The sequence below is a fragment of the Microtus ochrogaster genome, linkage group LG10 (assembly GCF_000317375.1).
Source record: "Microtus ochrogaster isolate Prairie Vole_2 linkage group LG10, MicOch1.0, whole genome shotgun sequence".
Classification (NCBI taxonomy): domain Eukaryota; kingdom Metazoa; phylum Chordata; class Mammalia; order Rodentia; family Cricetidae; genus Microtus; species Microtus ochrogaster.
The window spans coordinates 13044731-13066116 of NC_022035.1; the positions used below are offsets into that span (position 1 = coordinate 13044731).

Genomic DNA, 21386 nt, shown 5'->3' on the forward strand with positions numbered 1-21386 from the left:
TTTGTGGGTGGGAACTGGAGGGAGTGACGGGTCTTGTCTGGCTTATTTATGGGGTCACAGGATGGGGTGGAGTGGTTGCTTCTTTCTAAATTTAGTTTTGGCTTTGAAACTTTATGTATTTTCCCATAGAAATGATTTTACAGATGGGCATTTCAGTACCAAAAATCAATCTACAAAATTATATAAAGCCAAAATATAGCATATGTACATTGTTGGTAATCAATTTGGACCCATGAGTCTCTCTACCTCGGGATAAGTGAGTGCAGCATCGTGAGCACTGGTAGACCATGGGAATAGTTGGTTGAAGAAGATTGTGTATATTTTGAAAGGTTCATAGTAGAATGCCCTTTATTAATAATGGAGGATCATATGGACTGTCAATTATATTTCAATTAAGCTCTTAAAAATAACGAAGGGTGAATAAGCAAAACATATTGTTCTTTCCTCTGTTTGAATGGCCATATTAAAATTATTTTAGAGTGTATGATTTAGGGTATTTTAGTATATTAACAGGGTTGTACAGTGATGACCACTGTTTTAGCATCTATAAAAGAAACTTGTACTTACCAAGAACCCAATTCTATTTTCTATGTATGTGCCAGCTCTAAGCAACCACCAGTATATCTCCATAAAGTCTTCCGTGTTTTACATTTTGCATAAAAGGAACCACTCACTATGTCTTTCATACCTAATGAAAGTGAATTTTTTTATTTATTGAGAATTTCATGCAAGTATCCAATGTATTTTTATCTAATTCACCCCCAAATATATGCCTTTTAACTTCTCTCTTATCCTTGGCCCCCACTTTGCCCAACTACATTTTTTTTAACCCTCTGAGTTCAGTCAGTGCAGCTAGTGAATGGCCTTACCTCCATGCATATGCTGGCAGCATTAAAGAAATTTTAAAGTAGAACTAATGAGTCTTTATCAAGAAAACATCAACCAAGAAATACTTTCTGTGCTTTACACAGTATATCCAGAGTGATAGAAACATCCATAATGAATTTAGTTGAAAATGAAAAAGTGAATGTTTTATGAGTAACAAGAGGAAACAGAGACTATATCTAGGTCTGTTAAGGAAGAGCAGCCTCCAGAGGGAGAGAAGGGTATTGTGATGGCGTGATTTTCTTGTAGAGTTGTAGGGATTGCAAGAAAAGCTTGTGACCTGAAGGTCTCTTTGTTAGGAACATTAGAACTTCAAAAAAAGCAGAGAGAAAGTCAGTCAGAATTTAAGAAGTAGAAAAATGGAGTTTGATTACTGAGAAGATTAAATGAGATAGGTACTCCAGAGTGCATTTGTCACAAAGCCCCTTCTGGAAGCATTAACTTAATTTTACTTCTTTTGAAGCATAGACTAATAAGACCATTACTGAGCAAAGCAGGAGGAATACTTTGAAAGCCAGTTGTTATTACTAAATGACTATAATGGAGGTAAAGTGGGTAAGGAGTTGAAGAACCATGGCACCAAAGAATAATGAATAAGAATTTTGATATTAACAAAACTGTTCATGGAAAAACTTATAACAATGGCACTTTAAAGTTTTTGGCTTGCAAGACATAGTAAACAAATCTTTGGTTCTCTATGAAAGAAATCAAATTATAGCAGATCCTGAGGTTTGGATGTGGACACATTGACTCTGCTCAGTATCAGTGAGAGTTGGAATCATCTTGCTTTTTGTGTTTCTTTTACAGTCATAAAAATTATTTGTGTGGTTCCTTATGTCAGATTGTCCTGGTTTGATTTCTGGTGCTACTATTTTGACCAAAAGCAGCTTAGGGGAGGAAAGGAATTATGTGACTTATACTTCCTGGTCACAGCCTCTCCTTAAGAGAATTCAGGGTAAGGAAATCAAGGCAGGAACTTGAAACAGAAACTGAGAAGGAATTCAGTTTTCTCATTTACTCTCTGTCTTACTAACAGGCTTTTGCTAGCTAGCTTTCTTATACACTTGGACTAACTGCCATGAAGTGGGCTGGGTCTTCCTACATCAATCAGTAATCAAGACAATGTCCAACAGACATCCACAGACCTGCTGATCTGGGCAATCTCCCAATTGAGATTTCCTTTTCCCAGGTGACTCTAGGTTGTATCAAATTGACAATAAAAACTGACTGTTTACTTTAGGAGTGGCACGGTGGCTACCAAATGAAGCTTAATCATTCTTCATATCAAAGGATTTATAGGATAAATTTGGGGAAAAAGCTTAAGGATCCAATTTCTGTGTGACATTGCAGTTGTTAGGTTAGAATCAGTGTTGGGCTTTGAGCCTACTTGGAAGCTCATCTCTGAGAGAGGACTTCTTAAAGAATAAGTTAAAAAGATAGATAACATTATGTATAAAAGAAACTGAACAGAAAGTCAGGGTATGAAACCACTTCGTGCAGAAGATTGTAAGCGGAGTCATAGAACCAGGGTATACCTAAAGAGAGTGAGTGAGCAGGAGTGAAGTGGGGAGCTGTTTCACAGAGCCCAGCCTTGGGGAGTTTATCTTGGAGAACTTTACAAGAATGCTGTAAGAACTTCGAAGTTTATCCCTGTTGTTCTGCGATGATGGGAAGGAGAACGAAGGTGGATACTATATGAAGTTTAGTACGGAATAAATAGCATATATTGTGAAATCATACAAAGCTGAGTCATACCATTATTTAACTTGTCTATACTAAGTTTTTAATCTCTGCAGCATGAAGCTAATAATGCCTATTGTATAGCTTTTGTAGAATCCTCTAGTTCATAAGAGGTTCATCAAAAATAAAGCAGTCTATGGAAAGTATCCATCTGCCCACCTCCCTCCAATGCTAGAGATTGAGTTCAGAACTTTGCTTTAACTTTGTCATTATATCCTGTTATACCCCCAGGCCCTAAAGATTTCTTTTAATTGTTTTCATGTGTCCCATTTTGTTTCTGAGTGGTTATTTAGGTTATGTCTTTTTAAAAAAAAATATTATTTTTATTTTTTACTTACTTATTACACAATTTCCCCTTTCCCCTTTCCCCCTCCAAACAACTGTCATATACAACTTCCACCTTGCTCTCACTCAAATTCATGGCCTCTTTTTCTTTGTTGTTGCATATATATGTAACATAATAATATATATTCCTAAATATATACATCCTGCTCAGTCTATGTAGTATGTTACTTGTAAGGATGTGTTCAGGGGTGACCATTTGCTATTGGATAGCCATTTGCTGTGCCCTTTGCTAGGAAGACTACCTTCAGCATTCTTTTTTTTTTTAATTTATTTATTTATTAAAGATTTCTGCCTCCTCCCCGCCACCGCCTCCCATTTCCCTCCCTCTCCCCCCATCAAGCCCCCCTCTCTTATCAGCCCAAAGAGCAATCAGGGTTCCCTGCCCTGTGGGAAGTCCAAGGACCACCCACCTCCATCCAGGTCTAGTAGCATCCAAACTGCCTAGGCTCCCCCAAAGCCAGTACATGCAGTAGGATCAAAAACCCATTGCCATTGTTCTTGAGTTCTCAGTAGTCCTCATTGTCCACTATGTTCAGCAAGTCCGGTTTTTTTTTTTTTTTGGTTTTTTTTTTTTTTTTGGTTTTTCGAGACAGGGTTTCTCTGTAGCTTTGGAGCCTGTCCTGGAACTAGCTCTTGTAGACCAGGCTGGCCTTCGAACTCACAGAGATCCGCCTGCCTCTGCCTCCCGAGTGCTGGGATTAAAGGCGTGCGCCACCACCGCCCGGCAGCAAGTCCGGTTTTATCCCATGCTTTTTTCAGACCCAGGCCAGCTGGCCTTGGTGAGTTCCCGATAGAATATCCCCATTGTCTCAGTGTGTGGGTGCACCCCTCGCGGTCCTGAGTTCCTTGCTCGTGCTCTCTCTCCTTCTGCTCCTGATTTGGATCTTGAGATTTCGGTCCGGTGCTCCAATGTGGGTCTCTGTCTCCTTTCATAGCCTGATGAAGGTTAATATTCAGGAGGATGCCTATATGTTTTTCTTTGGGTTCACCTTCTTATTTAGCTTCTCTAGGATTGCGAATTATAGGCTCAATGTCCTTTATTTATGGCTAGAAACCAAATATGAGTGAGCATGTTCCTCTTTTTGGGTCTGACACCAATGATAGCCTTTGCTGGAGAGGTTGTGGAGAAAGGGGTACACTCATCCATTGCTGGTGGGAATGCAAACTTGTGCAACCACTTTGGAAAGCAGTGTGGGGGTTTCTCAGGAAATTCGGGATCAACCTACCCCTGGACCCAGCAATACCACTCTTGGGATTATACCCAAGAGAGGCCCTATCATACAACAAAAGTATATGCTCAGCTATGTTCATAGCAGCATTGCTTGTAATAGCCAGAACCTGGAAACAACCTAGATGCCCTTCAATGGAAGAATGGATGAAGAAAGTATGGAATATATACATATTAGAATACTACTCAGCAGTAAAAAACAATGACTTCTTGAAGTTTGCATACAAATGGATGGAAATAGAAAACCTTCAGCATTCTTTAGGCTCCTGTAGTTCTTATTTTTAGTCTTGGATTGAAGTTCCAGAACCTTTCCCCTTCTACATTAACATGTTCATTGGTGTCCCTGTGGTTCTTGCTTGTCCCTTTAATTTGCAAATTACCTTTCTTTTTCTTGGTTAAAGAAAATGTTAAGTAAAACTTTTTTTTTTTTAAAATTTTAAAGAATCCCCAAGTCATTGTTCCTTTCTGTCCTGCTGCTTTTTGTAACTGAGTTAGATTTTTTTTTAGTTACCCTATGAAATGCAAAGGCACACAAACAAGATTTTTCTTAAATCACCTTTCTCTTTAAATTGGTAAATGCTGTCTCAGGGTGAACTAACCAGTATGCTACTGCGCTGTTACACTGATATGACTGTCTCACCTATGCTTTGGTTATCTTAACTACAGAGTAAGGCTCTTGACACAGCAACTCTATAAAATGTTATTTTACTTGACTTTACCTCGTGCACTGATAGAGTAGTAAATTTTACTCAATGACTGTTTTGGAAATGGTTTGAAGTAGCATGTTATCTTTAAGAATTTTGCTCACAAACGTTCTGTGAGTGGCAGTGTCTCAGAATCTGAGCAGACAGTTACATGAAAGAACACGATTGCTGGGGACTTGACTGCTGGTTTGCTATGGAATAAGTACCAGGGGTCTACCCTGTTTGCAGTGTATTAAGCTTCCATGTTTGTTTCTGTCATATAAATACTCCTTCATGTCCAGAAAGAACTTCATATAGTTTATAATCCCTATGAAGATTTTACTTTGTAAGTGTGTAGGAGTGTTGGTCACAGGAACAGAGGATACCTACAGAGTCCTCCATGGTTAAGCAGCTGGCATCAACACAAGAATCCTTCAGCATAATCTCTGGGTGGTCCTTCTTAAGAAATCCAAACATTCGTGACCCTGTTTTTATTTTGACTGATGAAGCTGACCTGTTTCCTAATGTGCTGAATCTAGGCTTGCAACTGATAACAGGGTGGACTAGTCTCTTTCTCGTTTTTGTTCAACTCTAAGATCTTCAAAGGTCCACATATGGCATGATACTCAGTGTCATAGATAGGAGTAGGTAGGCATGTATGAGTTTGGGAGGGCAAAGCATGCACAACATAGTTCACATAGTTTTCTGATTTTAGTTTGTTGTTGGAAATTATTCACTGATGAGACAGCTAAAGCCTTTATCATGGGGAAGGTCACAGTGGTAGTTTTATGTTAATAGAATAATTTGTAGCATGCAGTCGCAAATGAATAAGCTATGTTGGTATTTTTTCCTTTTAACCTCTTTTAGGAAGATCTTCATGTCCTGCTTTATAAAAACAAGTATTTGAATCTAGATTATAATATAATGGCCTTAGAGATGAATTAAGAGTCACTTTTATAATATTGTTCCACATCCTTATGTCCGTTTGTTTTTTTCTTTATTCTCCCTCATAGGCCTTTAGGGTTTTCCTTGTTACTTAAAGATTTCGTCCCAGCACTAGAAAGTGTGCTAGTTAAAAAAAAAAAATCAGTATAATTAAGCCCTAGTCAAATTACATGTTTTTTTATGAAATTATAGTCTTATTTCAGTATTGAAAGAAAGCTTACACTGTTCTCTTGTCTACCTTTCTGCATCACTTTTATCATTAGCTTCACTTAGCCCCACTGACAGAGGAGAATTCTAGACAGCCAGTGTTTGGGTAATAAGTGATTGGCCTGTCTTTATTCAGTGACTCATTTTCTTATAAAAAGTACCTGGGTTTGGAGAAGTAATTGACTTTTATAACACTGTATGGTGGGGACTCTGGGTGGGGACTGTGCAAAGGAGTCAGGGGTTTAGGATATATAATCGGCTTCCACAAAATTATTGTGATACTTTTGAAACCACAAAATGATTCCGAGTAAGTAAGCATATGCCATGACAGCCATTACACAAGCATTACAGCAAAAATATTTACTATGTAAGGTGAAGAAGGCAAGCTCTGCATGTTTTTCTCTTCCATAACTGCTTAGTAGTTTTCATATTTAACTTGCTAGAGGAAATGCTAAAAAGGAAATTGCCAAAATTTCACACACAAAAAATATATATCAAAAGAACCTTGGAAGAGAAATTGGCAAGAAGTAATAAAAAAAACTTGGGAGGGAAATAAGTAGAGAAACAAGTCTGTTCTGAAAAATAAATTCCATCATAGAGATTCCACATGACTAACTGAATTTGAATTTGACCTCCGGGTCTCCAGGTAGTTCTGCCAAGACTAACCTATGAGAAGGTGAGACTTAACCTTTGAATAGTCAATTTACCAAGGTAGGATAATTCATAGCTTTACAATTAGAAGTAATGAAAAGATAAAGGTGCTATAGGATTTAGTATTTGCAGTAGCTCAGACATAATAGATATCTAAAGCAGATATTTGAAGCACATTGAACTATGTCCCTTTCGCCAGAATAAATCACATTGACAGTACCCTAAACTACCTATAATTTTCTGTTGATGGGTGTTTAGAGAACACTGGATCTTATTTACTGTAACATGAAGCCAGGAATACTTTATAAAACAACTGAACCAGAACTAAATGGGAATGTCGTACTGTTTTATGGACTGAACTGTTATTTCACTTCATTTGAGCTCCGGAACTTAAAAAATAAATACTAGCTAATACTTAGGAAAGAGCATAAATGGCCGCACTGTGTTAAGCACTAACATGAACTGGCCCATTGAGTTGTCACTTCCAATTTATTTAGTGACAGCTTTAGCAAGAGTTTGCAGTCAGGGTAAAAATGTGCTGATTTTAAAGTGCAAACCAGGCCGTAGGCCCTAAAAGGCTAAAGTTTAGGTACTAACACCATAGCAGTCGAGGTAATTATCAGGTTAACAAGTCAGAGTTCTTACGTCTCTAAAACCAAAATAGCCCTGGGATGGCCACTCCTAGTGAGATTTGGTCAAATCAACGGAACAGGAGTATATGAACATAATTATAACTGTCTGAGAACAAACTACCCCATGAATAAATAGCGAAATTAGGATGGTTAAACCTGGCCTTCATATTTAGAGCAGAAAATTTAACAACAGTAAAATTTCCAAAGATAAAAATCACTTTATAAAATCCTTATTACATATTTTCAACCTTTTAAAGAAGAATCTAGATTCAGAATTTTTCATATTTAGGTGATGAATGATTTCATTATAAACCAAGAAAAGTTTTTAAAATATAATTTTAGATCCAGGATGGTTCTCAGAAGTCCCTGGCTAAATTTCATGTCTACAGCAAGATTCCAACATCTTAGCAAAGTTGTTACTCTGTACACAGAGATGATAATAGATGCTTTCCCAGGGAAGGAGTCATTGTGTTTCCTACACTGAGTGCAAAGTCTTCTCAAGACAGGCAGAATATGCTGCCATTGTCCAATCTTTTAGAAGTAATTTCATAATGTTGGATAAATATTTTTATTTATACTTTTAAGCTTTCCTTGGTTCAGATTGATGAAATAAAAAGAAATTGATCTCAGCAACTTTTTGTTGAGTTCCTACTATAAACATAGCACTGAACTAAGCACTCCAGATGTTACCTGCAGGTATAACAAGGAACTTGTTTATAGTGACATTTTGTCTACAGAAATTTACAGCAGGAAGACATGCATTCATTCAATAAATATTTATGAGTATAAGCATTGAACTAATAATTGTACAAAACTCTGGGAATTACATTGATGAGCAAGGCAAAATTCTTGTTCTCAAAGAGTTTTTTATTCTAGTAGAGAAGATGAGCAATTAAAGACTAGTGTAGGTTAATACACTCTATGTTTCATAGCATTTTTACATAAGTAAAGGAAGTAACAATGTGGTTCTAAAAGATCCTGGATGTTTCTCCCAAGGAAGTGACATCTAGGGTGAAAGATGAGTGAAGAAGCAGAAAGAAGTTTCAGAAGGGAATGGAACATACCAAGGCTGAGAACCAAAAGGAAATATTGTGCTACAGAGCTAGAATCAGTTCTATGTCACCACACTACCAATTGAAATAAGCATGGAGCCTTTGGCAGCGTGAGGAGCTGTGTGTATGTAGGGTGGTTAGCATAGGAGTCTGGAAAGGAAGGACTGTGTGATAGGAGGTGAACTGGGAAAAGGATAGTTATATTCTGAAGGTTCTTGTATGCTACAGTCAGGAACTTGGCCTCTATTTAAGGTTCATGAGACTCACAGAAGGGTTTTAAATTAGAAGGTGATACCATTAGGTTTACCTTTTACAAAGATGTTTTGAGCTACATTGTATAGTGCTCATACTCTAAATAAAAGGAACAGCAAATCTGGTGGCAGGTAGGTAGTTTTAAAGGTTGTTTCACTGATGCAGATGACAAATAGTGTTGACCTACTAGGTAGGAGAAATAGTTATTACAAAATTGAGTACAGTAGCCACTGTTTGATATGAGGATAAGGAAGTCAGATTAGTCAAGATGTTGCCAAGTTTTTTCATTTTAATTTTACATTTTAAAATAGTTTTTAAAAGAATTTTAAAACTTTATTAAGGTATGATTGACACATATAATTTATATCTGCCATTTACAGTGTGATCTGGAATATATCTATCAATTATATAGCTGTCATTTGCATTTGTGTAGTGAGAACATTTAAGTTCTCCTCTCTAGGTCAGGAACTGTGGACCACACTTGGTAGAACTATCTGTAGGTCCTTGCTCTCCTTTGTGTGAGTGAGTGCTTATCGTGGCAAACGTGTGGAGGTCAGAGGGCGATATTGGGTACCGAGCTTCATTTCTACCATTTTGAGGTGGTCCTCCCTCCCTCCCTTCCTCCCTCCCTCCCTCTCTCTCTGAATAAATTGCTGCATATGCCAGGTTAGCTGGCTTGTGAGCTTCTGAGCCTCAGGCAGTTTTCCTGTCTCTTCCTCTCATCTTCCAGTGCAGGCAGCCTTGGATTACAGACACTTGAGGTACCATGTCTAGTTTTCATGTAGGTTTTCGGGATACAGGTGCTTTAGCCACAAGGTATCTTCCCACCCAGCCTCAAGCCTTTAGGGTTGATAAGTACTATAACATATATTTTTGGTTTTCTTTTTTGGTTCTGATAAAGAATTATATAAATAGTGAGCTTTAATTTTCTGCTATAAACTTGGTTGGTATGCACTAGTGAAGGCAAACCTTTTTATCTTTTAAAATTGATGAAAATTCTCACATCTATGCTTTCTAGCAGGTCTTAGTTTTTGCCAATATTTTCACATGTAGCTATTTGTAATAAAGTTTGACTCAAAAACCTATGTTAGCTAATGGACATAACTTAATTTAAATTATGAACTCCTTCATGTCTGCATTCTGTTACGAGGCATACCTCTGTTGATCTGTATCATAGACAACTGGATAGCTGGCTGGCATACACATTCACAATTACAGTTGCCTATGGGAAGAAATGTGTGCTAGATTTCTCTCTTTTTCCAGCACTTTCTTGGCTGTCTCACTTTCCCCCACGTAACTTCTTTCTACCTTTTTTCTTCTGCCTTTCACTTATATCTCTCTTCTACTGTGCTGTTTCTGTATGCATAAAGCAAGGCAGTGTTTAGTGATTTTAAACATTAATAACAGTGGGTATTAATCATCAAGTGATTCACAGTTAAAGATATGCTTTATTGAGCAGCATTAACCTGAAGTTAATGTTCCCTTAGTCCTAACTTCTCACCGTCTCCTTCCCACAAGCATCTGTATTGTCAAGGTTGTTCAAAAAGCGATAAGCCAGCCATAAAATCAGTTTATGGTATTTTCCTATCTTCAAAGCTACAGGAAGCTCAAATGTACTCAGCAAATATTGCTAAATTACACAAGACTATTAAATGTAACGCTCCACCCTTTCTTCTATAAAATACCCTCTCTTCCCTCTCTCTCCTCATTCTTTCGCAGTAGAACAGCCTGTATCATTATGGCTCTATTGTGTAATCAATTCAGAGCAAATGAAATTCATATTAGCAAGTTTCCTGAATAACTTCTCGTTTATTTGATATAGTTGAATGAAGCGGAGATGATAAATTTTAACTTTCTTAAAAGTCAAGTGATAATTGTTAGTAAACGGAGTACACCACAGTGAGCATGTTCTCCACTCCTTAATAATAAAATAAGTTAATCTTTATTGCACACTTATTATAATATTACTTTGACCCTCTCCAGTGTGCTTATCTCAGCATATTCAAGTGTTTTACAACCTCAAACATACACATTGTGTTGTGTGCACAGACTGCTTTGAAGTTGACATTTGCCTTTCTGACTAGCCTATAATAAAGGAAGTCAGCCGAAAGAACAAGTGTTAGATGAGGCTCTCAGCACTGTTTAAGCACCACTGTCATAGGTTGGAATGCAGATTCCTAGGTCCCTTCCAAATTCCTCTGAATCAGAGTTGCAGCAATTTTGACAAAATTTCTGGGTTTTTCTGATTATTGGCTTTGGAGCTTCACCTTAGTAGCATTTGGTGGTGTTTGTAGATAAACTACACTGAATGGGAGGGGGAAATGAAAGGGGGAAAGTGAGCTAATTCTATTTTAATTAAAATTTTATGTTAAAGACTTAAATATCATAAAAAATAAAGTTAAAGAAAATTAATATGTAGTAGAGAATAGTTTGAAAGAAAAGTTTCTAATATTCTCCTTCAATAAGAATATCTACTGATCTAATAAGGTCATATTTTAGAATAAATAGCTTTCTTTTACTAAACAAAATTCTACTTTACACTTGCTTAGCATGTGCAAGGCCCTCTATTTTATACACAGTACCAACTTTTTAAAAAAATAACTAAATAAAATCTAGTAGCTAATTTTAAATAAGGTCAATTATTATTTAATATCTAGAACCCTACCCCTACTTTTGTCGATCAATCCAAAGAAAATCCAGAGAATTTTCTGTATCAGTAAAGAAGAGTCTCTTCCTGAGTGCCAGGCTTACTCTAAAAGCCCCATGTACTCGTGGGCATTTTAAGGAGTTCACAGTGGATGGCCACACGGTCATGGCCGTACTCAGCACCACTAGTTGAACTAGGGAGGTTATTAATAACAGTGAAAATAAAAAGACAATGCTTGAGTGAGATGCGATGGGGGACACTAACGGGAGCTAGAAGGAGGTAGCTGTGAAAATATATGATCGCAATACATTGTATGATGTATGGAATTTTCAAAAAGAAAAATACTATTCAAAAAGAACCCCTCCCAACACGACTATCCAAACATGAGCTGAACAAGGACAATAAAGAACTATAGGTGACTGAGGAAAGCTGGGAGAGGGAGACCTAGTCTTCTCCAGGGAAAAGCAAACCAATTAGCTGTCCAGTACAAAACAGTTAACCCTGAAAACATGCATACAAGTAACATGTGCCTGAACAGACTATATTTAAGAATATATAGGCATATACATACACCTGTGTGCATGCAATAGCAATTGGTGGATAAGGAAGCTGTGAATTTTAAAGAGAGTGAGGAGGGCCTTATTGGGAGTGTTCGGAAGGAGGAAAGGGAATGGGTAAATGTTGTCATTTTATTATAATTTCAAAATCAAATCAAATCAAAACAAAAGCCCATCATGAGTAGTATAACAGATTTTTTTTTAGTTGTAACTTTCACAGATGGGAAAAATCTACTATGAAGTCTGACACCAACACCCTGAAGATAAATATCTTACCAGATTTGAGTGTCCTTAATAGTTGACAAAGATCAATGTTTAACAAGGAATACAAAACAGAGTGCTTTGTGTGAAATCAAACAGAGTGTCAAGTACTCATAAATCTGCAAATGGATGAGGCATAAACTAAGTAATCAAACCAAGTGCTCACATTAATAGAAACATATTGGCAGTGCTGGTGTATTAGGTTTTAATGAGCTTCATCTCAGTTGTCAGTGTGCTCCTACTGTCTGCCTTCATTTCGGTCCCACCAGCTTCACGATGATTACGGACTGGGAGATCTTTACTAAGTTAAAGGAATCCACATTTCTCTTCACAAGTGCTTTCAGTTCATAAAATGAGGCTCCAAACCTTGGCTTAACACATCAAATCCTTTATTTTCATACCATTGATAGTTAATTCATACAACTAATATGTGTTGTAGAAAAGAATATTTATATGTCAGGATCTCTATTATGTGCATTGTTAGATGTGGAGACAGCATCTTAGTCAGACTTTTTACCCCATCATCACAACTCTGCTACAAAACTTGATGCTCCAGCAATTAGAATGATGGAATATGTTCTTTTCCTATCTGCTTAAAATAAGTTGCACCCATATATGCATGTGCATGAGCACTATTTCATAGTTTAATTATTTAGCTTTAGAATCTCCATAGTGATATAATTTGAACATAACTTTCTCTAAAATATTTGCTTCCTGTTACCTTTTTAAAGACATACCAATGTCTATGTATTTACTTATTCATTTATTTAGAGAGGAGACAATGTGTTGGTACAACAGAGAGCACATATGGAGGTTTGCAGAAATCAGTTCTTGCCTTCCACCTGGGAGTCCCAGGGATAGACTCAGGTCCTCAGGCTTGGTTGCAGACAGGCCTGAGCCTGTTGAGCTTTCTTGCTGGTCTCATTCTTCTTTAACTGCTGTATTGTATACATAATGAAACTTTCTCTTTTGCATATAGGCATGCCTTTCCTTGTCACAGAATATACCTAACAGTTGGTTTGCAAGGCCGCAAGATAAATACACAAATTGAAATTTTCACTAGATGCTGCCAACTTAAACTCTGAAGTAGCAGCACCAATCTTCAGCCTTGTCAGCCAGCCATTAATGAGATTTTGGATTTACTCATATCTTTAAAATTCTGGCTACTGACTTTAATCTTTTTGCTCACTTGATTAGTTATTAGGGTGTTCATAGTACGTCTTGTAAAGACCATTGCTGTCAGGAACATAATGTAATGAAGATAACAGGTGTGTTTTGAAGTCCTTTACTGAGTTTGTCTTGCTGAGACTTTTCTACATGTTTCTCTAAAGAACCTGAATGTTTTGGGCAGGATTATTATAATTTTTACATAGTTATTTTTATCTAAATGTAATTTTATGTTTTGACTTTTGTATTTTTTGTAAAGATACCTGTTTTAGCAAAAAATAAAGGCATTCTAACCTAATTTTTCATGTACTAAAAATACAGAAATATATAGTGTGAATTAGAAATAGTTTTTTGTTTTACATTTTTAAATTATAATTAAAATATTACATTCCTCCTCCCTTCCCTTTATTCTCTTCATTCTTTCTCATGTCCCCTCCCACTAACCCCTTCATGTCACCTGCCTCTCAAAATGATGGCCTATTTTTTATTCTTACATAAATATGCATAAATATGTAAATATTCACTTATATTTTGGCATTAACCAAGAGCTGTTTACTTGGACCTCAGGAATGGTCAAAAGTCACACTTTCTGTTTGGGAAATGATGACATCGGTGTCATCATTATCCTGATAGATCTTTAAAATGATTATAAAAACAAAACAAGAAATGTCTAAATCCTAACCAAGTATTTTTTAGGTCCATTAATGACAATATCTAAAGTTCTGTTAAAATTTTATGATATGTTTATGTGCATATACTATTTTAATATCACTCTTCATCCTGTTCAAAGTGGTTTTACAGATTTGTATCATATGTTTAAGAGCTATTAATTCACTGCATTTCTCCTGAAATATTTCATTTAGCATGTTATCTCCATGATCAAATAAATGAATTATAGGCAAACACATAAGTAACTAGTTCTTCCTCATAGGAACAAAATCATCTAAAAATATAAATGGTAAACAACTAGTTATTCAGTTCACAATAGTGGAAAACTTTAAAGTTTTTAATAATGGTGATAGCTCTATTGAGATATTTCCAGGACAGAATCCAAGGAATAGTGTAGATATTATTGAAGTATTTAATGCAACATCTGATTCAAGAGAAAGACATTTTTAAATTTAGTGTTGCAAACTAGAATTCTGTGTAAATGTATGATATTTTAAAGTTTCAAATAAATTCTAGTGAGGTTATCTTCAACTTAATATAAAATGTTAAAAGTACTTATTTTATGAACAAGTTGCATTTAGAATTCTAGCTTCACCACCTGTGGCCATGATATAGTATTAATTTTCCTCGTATAAGATATGTTAGTGAGGAGGAGAACTGCTGTATTAAATGTGCTCAAGTCAACACCTGAGACTGGTAGCTCCTCTTTGAGTGCATATATTGTTTTAATAGTTGACATGGTTATTCCATCAAGGAAGTAACCAATAGAAGCCAAGAATTTTATGAGTAAGGATTATGCCTTATAGAGTATTAAATAATATATAATTCCGTTAAAAACCAAGATATTCAAATGTCCTGAAAGGTATTACTATAGGGGAAAATGGACAAGAAAACAAGACAGCCCAAAAATATGAACTATGGTAGATGTTATATGCATCGGTACAACGTTATTCATTTGATGGATATCGTTGCCTCTTAAGCAATTAAAGTATTGTTAGATAAATATAAAATTGTGTCTAAGGGTGTTAAAAGTTTTATTTGGAAAATAAAATTCAAGATAATACATAAAACCAGCAAGTAAACAGTAGATAAATCGACTTCACAAAAATTAAATTTTTGCCTATGATAATTAATATGCATAGTAAAAACAAGAGGAGAAATGTTTTTTGATATATAGCCGAGAAAGATGCAAAGATCCATTACATACAAAATATTAAACACTTCAAAGAAGAGAAAGCAACATAGCAAATAAATCTTTAAAACCTGTGAGATTAAGAAAAATATAAAAGAGAAAATTAGCAAAATTAGTGTATTCGTAAAGATAAGGGTATTATTAGAACTTAGTGGTAAATTTAATTCACTCCCTTTTTTCAGTGTGATTACTTAGCGGTAAAATGCTTTGTAGAGCAATCTGATAGTAACTTTTAAAAACAGAACATACGCGTTTGATACAGTCATCCCACCCATGCGTATTTGTCTACCAGCTACATATCACAAAAGCGTAGATATTAATGGTAGATTTTGCAAGGAGGAAGTGGGAGAAAATGCCAGGGAACAATTGCTCATCTCACTATTTTGATCTAGTCTGAACTACAAGCAAAGAGCAGCAAATAACTTCAAACAGAACTGCCTGAAAGCAGCTCACATGGGTCTACAGTCTCAGTGTTCTATAGTCACCGTGCTGCGAGGACTGAAACATTTTCTTAGTGTGTGCTTTATCTCATAGGAAGTTACTCAGCAGAGTATGAGGATTAAAAACTTTATTGCAGTGGAAATTTTATATCAATTATTACATAGTCATCTTAAAAGCAGGAGGAGGTGCTGGGTTTGTCTGAGGAAAAGGGTGGGAGAGACAGTGCACCCCCTCCTTGTTTTCTTTCCTTCTTAAGTAGTAGTGTAAGAGAGGAAATGAAAATATAAATGCATAATTTGTCCCTGTGAAATAAAATTCACTAGTCATTGGTGCTAGCTTCTTTTTATGTCATAAGCTAGAGTTTTATTAAAACAAATTAGAATCATTTGGAAGAGGGAAATTCAATTGAGAAAGTGTTCCACCAGATTGGTTTTTGGACAGGGCTATGGGACATTTTCTTGATTAATGATTGATGTGGGAGAGCCTAGTCCACCGTGTGGGGCCACCCCTGGGCTGGTGGTTCTGGGTACTGTAAGAAAGCAGTCTGAGTAAGCCATGGAAAGCAAAACAGTAAGCAGTACTTCTCCATGGCCTCTTCCAGTTCCTGCCTCCAGGTTCCTGATCTGAGTTCCTAGCCTGACTCCCCTCAGCGATGAACATAAAATTGTAAGGTGAAATAAACCCTTACCTCCCCGAGTTGCTTTTGTTCATGTGTTAGCACAGTAATAGAAACCCTAACTAAGACACCATCTCTTGGATGGATGCTATTTTATCATAGGCCTTTGGTCACTCCATGTCCGTTAGAACAGGTTCTTTGGTAAAAGTGACCAGGACTTTTCAATAGCTTTTAATGAAAGTCATTGCTTTATTAGTTTATATGCTTTCTGTTTATAGTTTTGCATATAGAGTTCTGCTTAATTTCTCTATTAGCTAAAATAATTGAAAAAAATATTGTGGAATGTTTATTGGAAGCATGTTTATGGAAAATAAAATGTCGATGGATTGTGACTTGCAAAAGCAAATGAAGATAAATATGTAAGAAAGTCTTAAGTACAATGAGAAGACAAGGAGGTAGTAGAAAAGAATAGATGGGACTGGGAGGAAAGAAAGGAAATTAAGATCAGTACCCAACTGTAGCTTCCTTCACATCTCAGGTGAATCCACTCATGGAAGGCCTCTGTCATTTTCTTTCTTTTTTTTAAATTGATTTTTATTGAGCTCTACATTTTTCTCTGTTCCCCTCCCCACATCAACCCTCCCCCAAGGTCCCCATGCTCCCAATTTACTCAGAAGATCTTGTCTTTTTCTACTTCCCATGTTGATTAGATCTATGTAAGTCTCTCTTAGTCCTCATTGTTGTCTATGTTCTCTGGGATTGTGTTTTGTAGGCTGGTTTTCTTTGCTTTATGTCTAAAAACCACCTATGTGTGAGTACATGTGATAATTGTCTTTCTGTGTCTGGGTTACCCTCACTCAAAATAATGTTTTTTAGCTCCATCCGTTTGCCTGCAAAATTCAAGATGTCGTTATATTTTTCTGCTGTGTAGTACTCCATTGTGTAAATGTACTACATTTCTTCCTTCCTTCCTTCCTTCCTTCCTTCCTTCCTTCCTTCCTTTCTTTCTTTCTTTCTTTCTTTCTTTCTTTCTTTTTTGAGATTAGAAAGGGATTTAATTTGTTCTGTACTGAGTTCCAAGAAAATACATGATGATATAGAGGACAGAGGTTAGGCTTCATGATTTCCTAGAAATGTCTTAGGAAATCCAAATCAAAAAACAAAAGCCTGTCTGTCAAAGGTCATGCAGTATATTGAGTCCAGGGCACAAGAACAGCCACCTCAAAAGCATGAAATCTTCTAGGTCTCTGTACAATCTATACTCAATAAGCCAGCGTAAACCATGAATTGAGCCACAGTTAAATATAAACATGCTAGTATCTTATTTTAAGTAATAAATAATATCTCTTTCAACTAATAGTCGTTTTTACATACTCTCTATTTTGGCATTAGCTGCTATTCCATGGCAGGATGGATACAATTTCTAGACTTTCTTGTCCTAGCTGAATACCTCTGTCATTTTCTGTCTGCTGTGTTGTTACTTCTTTTAGCTAAACAATTAACTTACCAATTAATTATGTACTATTTTATAATCTGTACTAAAATGGTCTATTATAAATTTCGGTTCTTAATTCTCCCTCCAAGATTATAGTTTACCTTCTTAATTAGGTTTGCACTGTATGGAATCCTGAACTATTTCTTAGAAACAGATCTTCTTTTACTACACCTTGGTGATTGTTGCCACAGAGAAGCTCATTACTGGGGGAGGAACGACAAGTGTGGTAGGAAGGTGACAGAAGAGGTAGCATGGGTGGATGAGGACAGAGATAATGAATATGGCTAAGGATGTTTGTGCTGTTGTTTGGGAAGGTGAATGAGAGGAGTGTTGAAATAACTTGCCTTGTCTCTTGACAGCCACTGAAAATGTCTGCATATTGCTGGTGCGTGAATAGTTTTAGTTTCTCTTATTAACAGGCTTATTCAGTATTTTCAGTCTTTTTAAAAAGTGATTTTAAATTGAAAGTGCATTTTAACATTTGAGTAGGATTTAAGTTTATATGATAGGCTTATGGGTAGTTTCCATACATAAGCATTTCACAAATATACATCTATTTTACTTTTGATATTTTTTATATCTTATTTAATGATTATGAATAATATTTTAAAAATGAAAAAAGTTGTAGGTCTAAAATTTTGACCCTGTTATTTTAACCACCTAAGTGACTTGCATTTGAAATAATTGAGATACAGTGTTCAAACATTTGGATGGTTGAAGGAAGAGTCTCACATACAGATGCATCTGAAGGAAAATGTGCTTTTCAATTTTAGATTGAATATATTAAATTTCCTTTCTGGTGTCATGCTTTTGATAATAGGACATATCCAAGTTTGCAGAAAAAGACAACACGGTTCTTGGAGAAGGTGGAGTCACACTGAGTGGAGGTCAACGTGCAAGGATTTCTTTAGCAAGGTGATCATTTAATCGTTGCTCCAGTGAGCATTTGCTATCAATAATATGCATGTACAATTATATATATATGCATTTCTCTACTGCTTCATGTTTTGTCTCTGGGCTTGACAATTTCTTTTAAGAACTATAAACAGTATAGTATTCAGATTTGGTAAAAAAAAATGGTGGCTTTTTTCAAAAACCATACTCTTATTTTTATTTGTTTATACTTTTTTGTTATGTTACCTGTATTGTTATGAACAGAAAGCTATAAAATTTTGTAAAGACCAATGAGGGAAATTACAAATTTCTGTTCTTTTATTATGCATTCCCTTCCTCTCCCTGTCCCAGATGAGACTTTAGGTTTCCAGTTTGCTTCCCACTTTGGAGAATATACATTTTATATTTTTAAATTTTAGAATATAATTTATGATTTTATAACAAACATAGTAAGGAAAATGATGATACTAGGACTCAGACTTCTTGTTTGTTCTGAGACAAAGGGACAAGGTCTCCCTGTGTGGAGCTCATGGTCTTCCTGCATTTGCTTCTGAGTGCTAGGATTACAGGTGTGTGCCACCACACCCAGCTGCGGTTTACAGTGAACACATGCCTTTATCTGTGATTCCGATCGTCATAAGGGTCATGTGAGTATTAAGAAAGTACCCTGAGGACTTAGAAGCTGTCAAAAAGAAGCACATATAATTCTTGTCAGAAAGAAAACATCTTATTTAAGTGTAGTCTGTTCAAAGACAGTTGGTGCTAGGGGATGTCAGATGGCCTCTAGTTTTATTCAAACAAAATTCTTTTTATTGTGCTACCAAAGTTATTAATGAGAAATTACATTGAGTCAGTACTATCTCGGTATCTTGGCCCCTTTTCTTTCTTTTACTTCCCAAACCTGGAAAAGTAAAAAAGTAAACATGTACTGACAACTGATGTCTTGATACCACTCTCTCTCTGTCTCTCTGTCTCTCTCTCTCTCTCTCTCATGTGATATCAAGCCCCATACAGCCCTACAAGCAGAAATTGTTCTCTACATTTTATGGAAGAAATCACAAGATAATTGAGGTAGTCAGACATTAACTTGCCAAAAGCCACAAGGAAATGGTACAGTCACTATTTAATCCAGGTCATCTTGACTCCTTACATTCAACTGTGCCTTGATCCTGAGAATACACTGGAAAACCAGATCATATGATACAGAGAGTTCACAGATGAGATGATGGTTTTATAATCATTTGGAAGTTAGTTCCTTATCTGTGAGCCAGCAATCATATACGATTTAAGTAGAGTATGTTACTTCAGCATATTTACTAATTTAAGATTTAGTCATATTTGCTATGTACCATGTACAGTACTACTAAAAAGAGTTGTTCACTGTTATTCTCATCCAAATGTGCAATATGCCATCTTCTTTTGTATGATGAACACATACAAACACACACATTTGAGAAACTAGTCATACTTGTGAAGGAGAGTGTTAGTCTTTGTGTAGTACTAATAAGCCCACCAATGCATTTTGAATATATTTTACAGAAACCTACTTTATTTTTGTTCCTATTTATTGTCCTAAAGACAAGGAGTCAGGTCTGGTGATGGTATCCTGTTGGTAGAGTCTTGAGACAGCATAGAAAATCACACGTCAAGACAAGGAGTATGTTTGTGTGTATGTGTGTGTGTATGTGTGTGTGTGTGTGTGAGTATGTTTGTGTCTGTGTGTGTGAATATGTGTGTCCTCTCTATTATCCCTCTCCTCAAGAATTCACAATGATCCAATTGTGAAACTCCACCTTGATGATCTCCTTAATCCTAGTCACTTTCCAAAGGTCCCATCTCTAAGCACCACAATGAACTAAATTTCAGTCCTCTTGTAGAACTCGTAGTGGATTAATTTCAGAGGGGACAAATAACATTTTAACTATATTGCAGAGAAAAAAGTAAAAGCTAAATATGGTTAAAGACAGCACGTTTCTATGGAGTCCCTTAGTTCTTCCATGTTGCCTTCTAGACACTTTACAGCGTAAAGAGCTTTCGTGGTTTTATTTAGAATTTTTGCTATTTCTATTTTGGTTTCATTGCTTTTCTTATTATGTAATGAGTAAGTACATTTTGAAAACAAAAGAATCAGCAATTATCTTTTAAAGAATGACCTATGTAGCTGAGATAGAGATAGCATTATTAATAATCATTCCTGAGAAAAACTTAAAGTTATAAAGAAATTGCTTCATTTATGTTTATTTGGAAAATATATCTTTCTATTTTTGCTATTGTTAAGTCAAATCAAATTACTTAAAGTTTTTATCTTTAACTTAAAGTAAATTAAAGGCTGGGGAGATATCTCAGTGGCTAAGAGCACTGGCTCTTCTTCTGCAAGGTCTGTATTTTAGTCCAGCATTTACATTGTTGCTTCACAGTCATCTGTAACTTCAGTCCAGGGGATCTGACACCCTCTTCTTGCCTCCATACACTCAGCACACACATGGTACACATGCATGCTGGCAAAACACTCAAACACAAAAGGTTTTTTTTTTCAATAGTAAAATTGCAAATGTATTCCTTCTTATTCTGAATGATTGATCCTTACCTATGTGTAACACTCATGAAAGAGGTTCAGGGACAGACTGTACAGAGAAGATTCAAAGTAAATTGTCTCATTATTCCTCATTTAATATAGTCGGAACTATTACTAGCATAGCTCTGGAAGAAGTTACTAACAGTGCGACTTCTGCCCCATGTTGTGAAAAGTGTGCTTTCAGTGCAGGAATCTGATGGCATTTCTATGACACGTGTCGGGGTTTAAAATATCAGTTCTGAGTTAAGTACA

General features: G+C 36.0%; 1 protein-coding gene across 1 annotated transcript in view; it reads left to right on the forward strand.

The window, feature by feature from the left end:
- Cftr (cystic fibrosis transmembrane conductance regulator) overlaps window positions 1-21386 on the forward strand; it is a 142348-nt gene that overhangs the window by 71040 nt on the left and 49922 nt on the right. The window contains exon 12 of the mRNA XM_026787509.1: window positions 18486-18580. Coding sequence (XP_026643310.1) covers window positions 18486-18580 — 95 coding nt within the window. The remainder of the gene's footprint in view (window positions 1-18485; window positions 18581-21386) is intronic.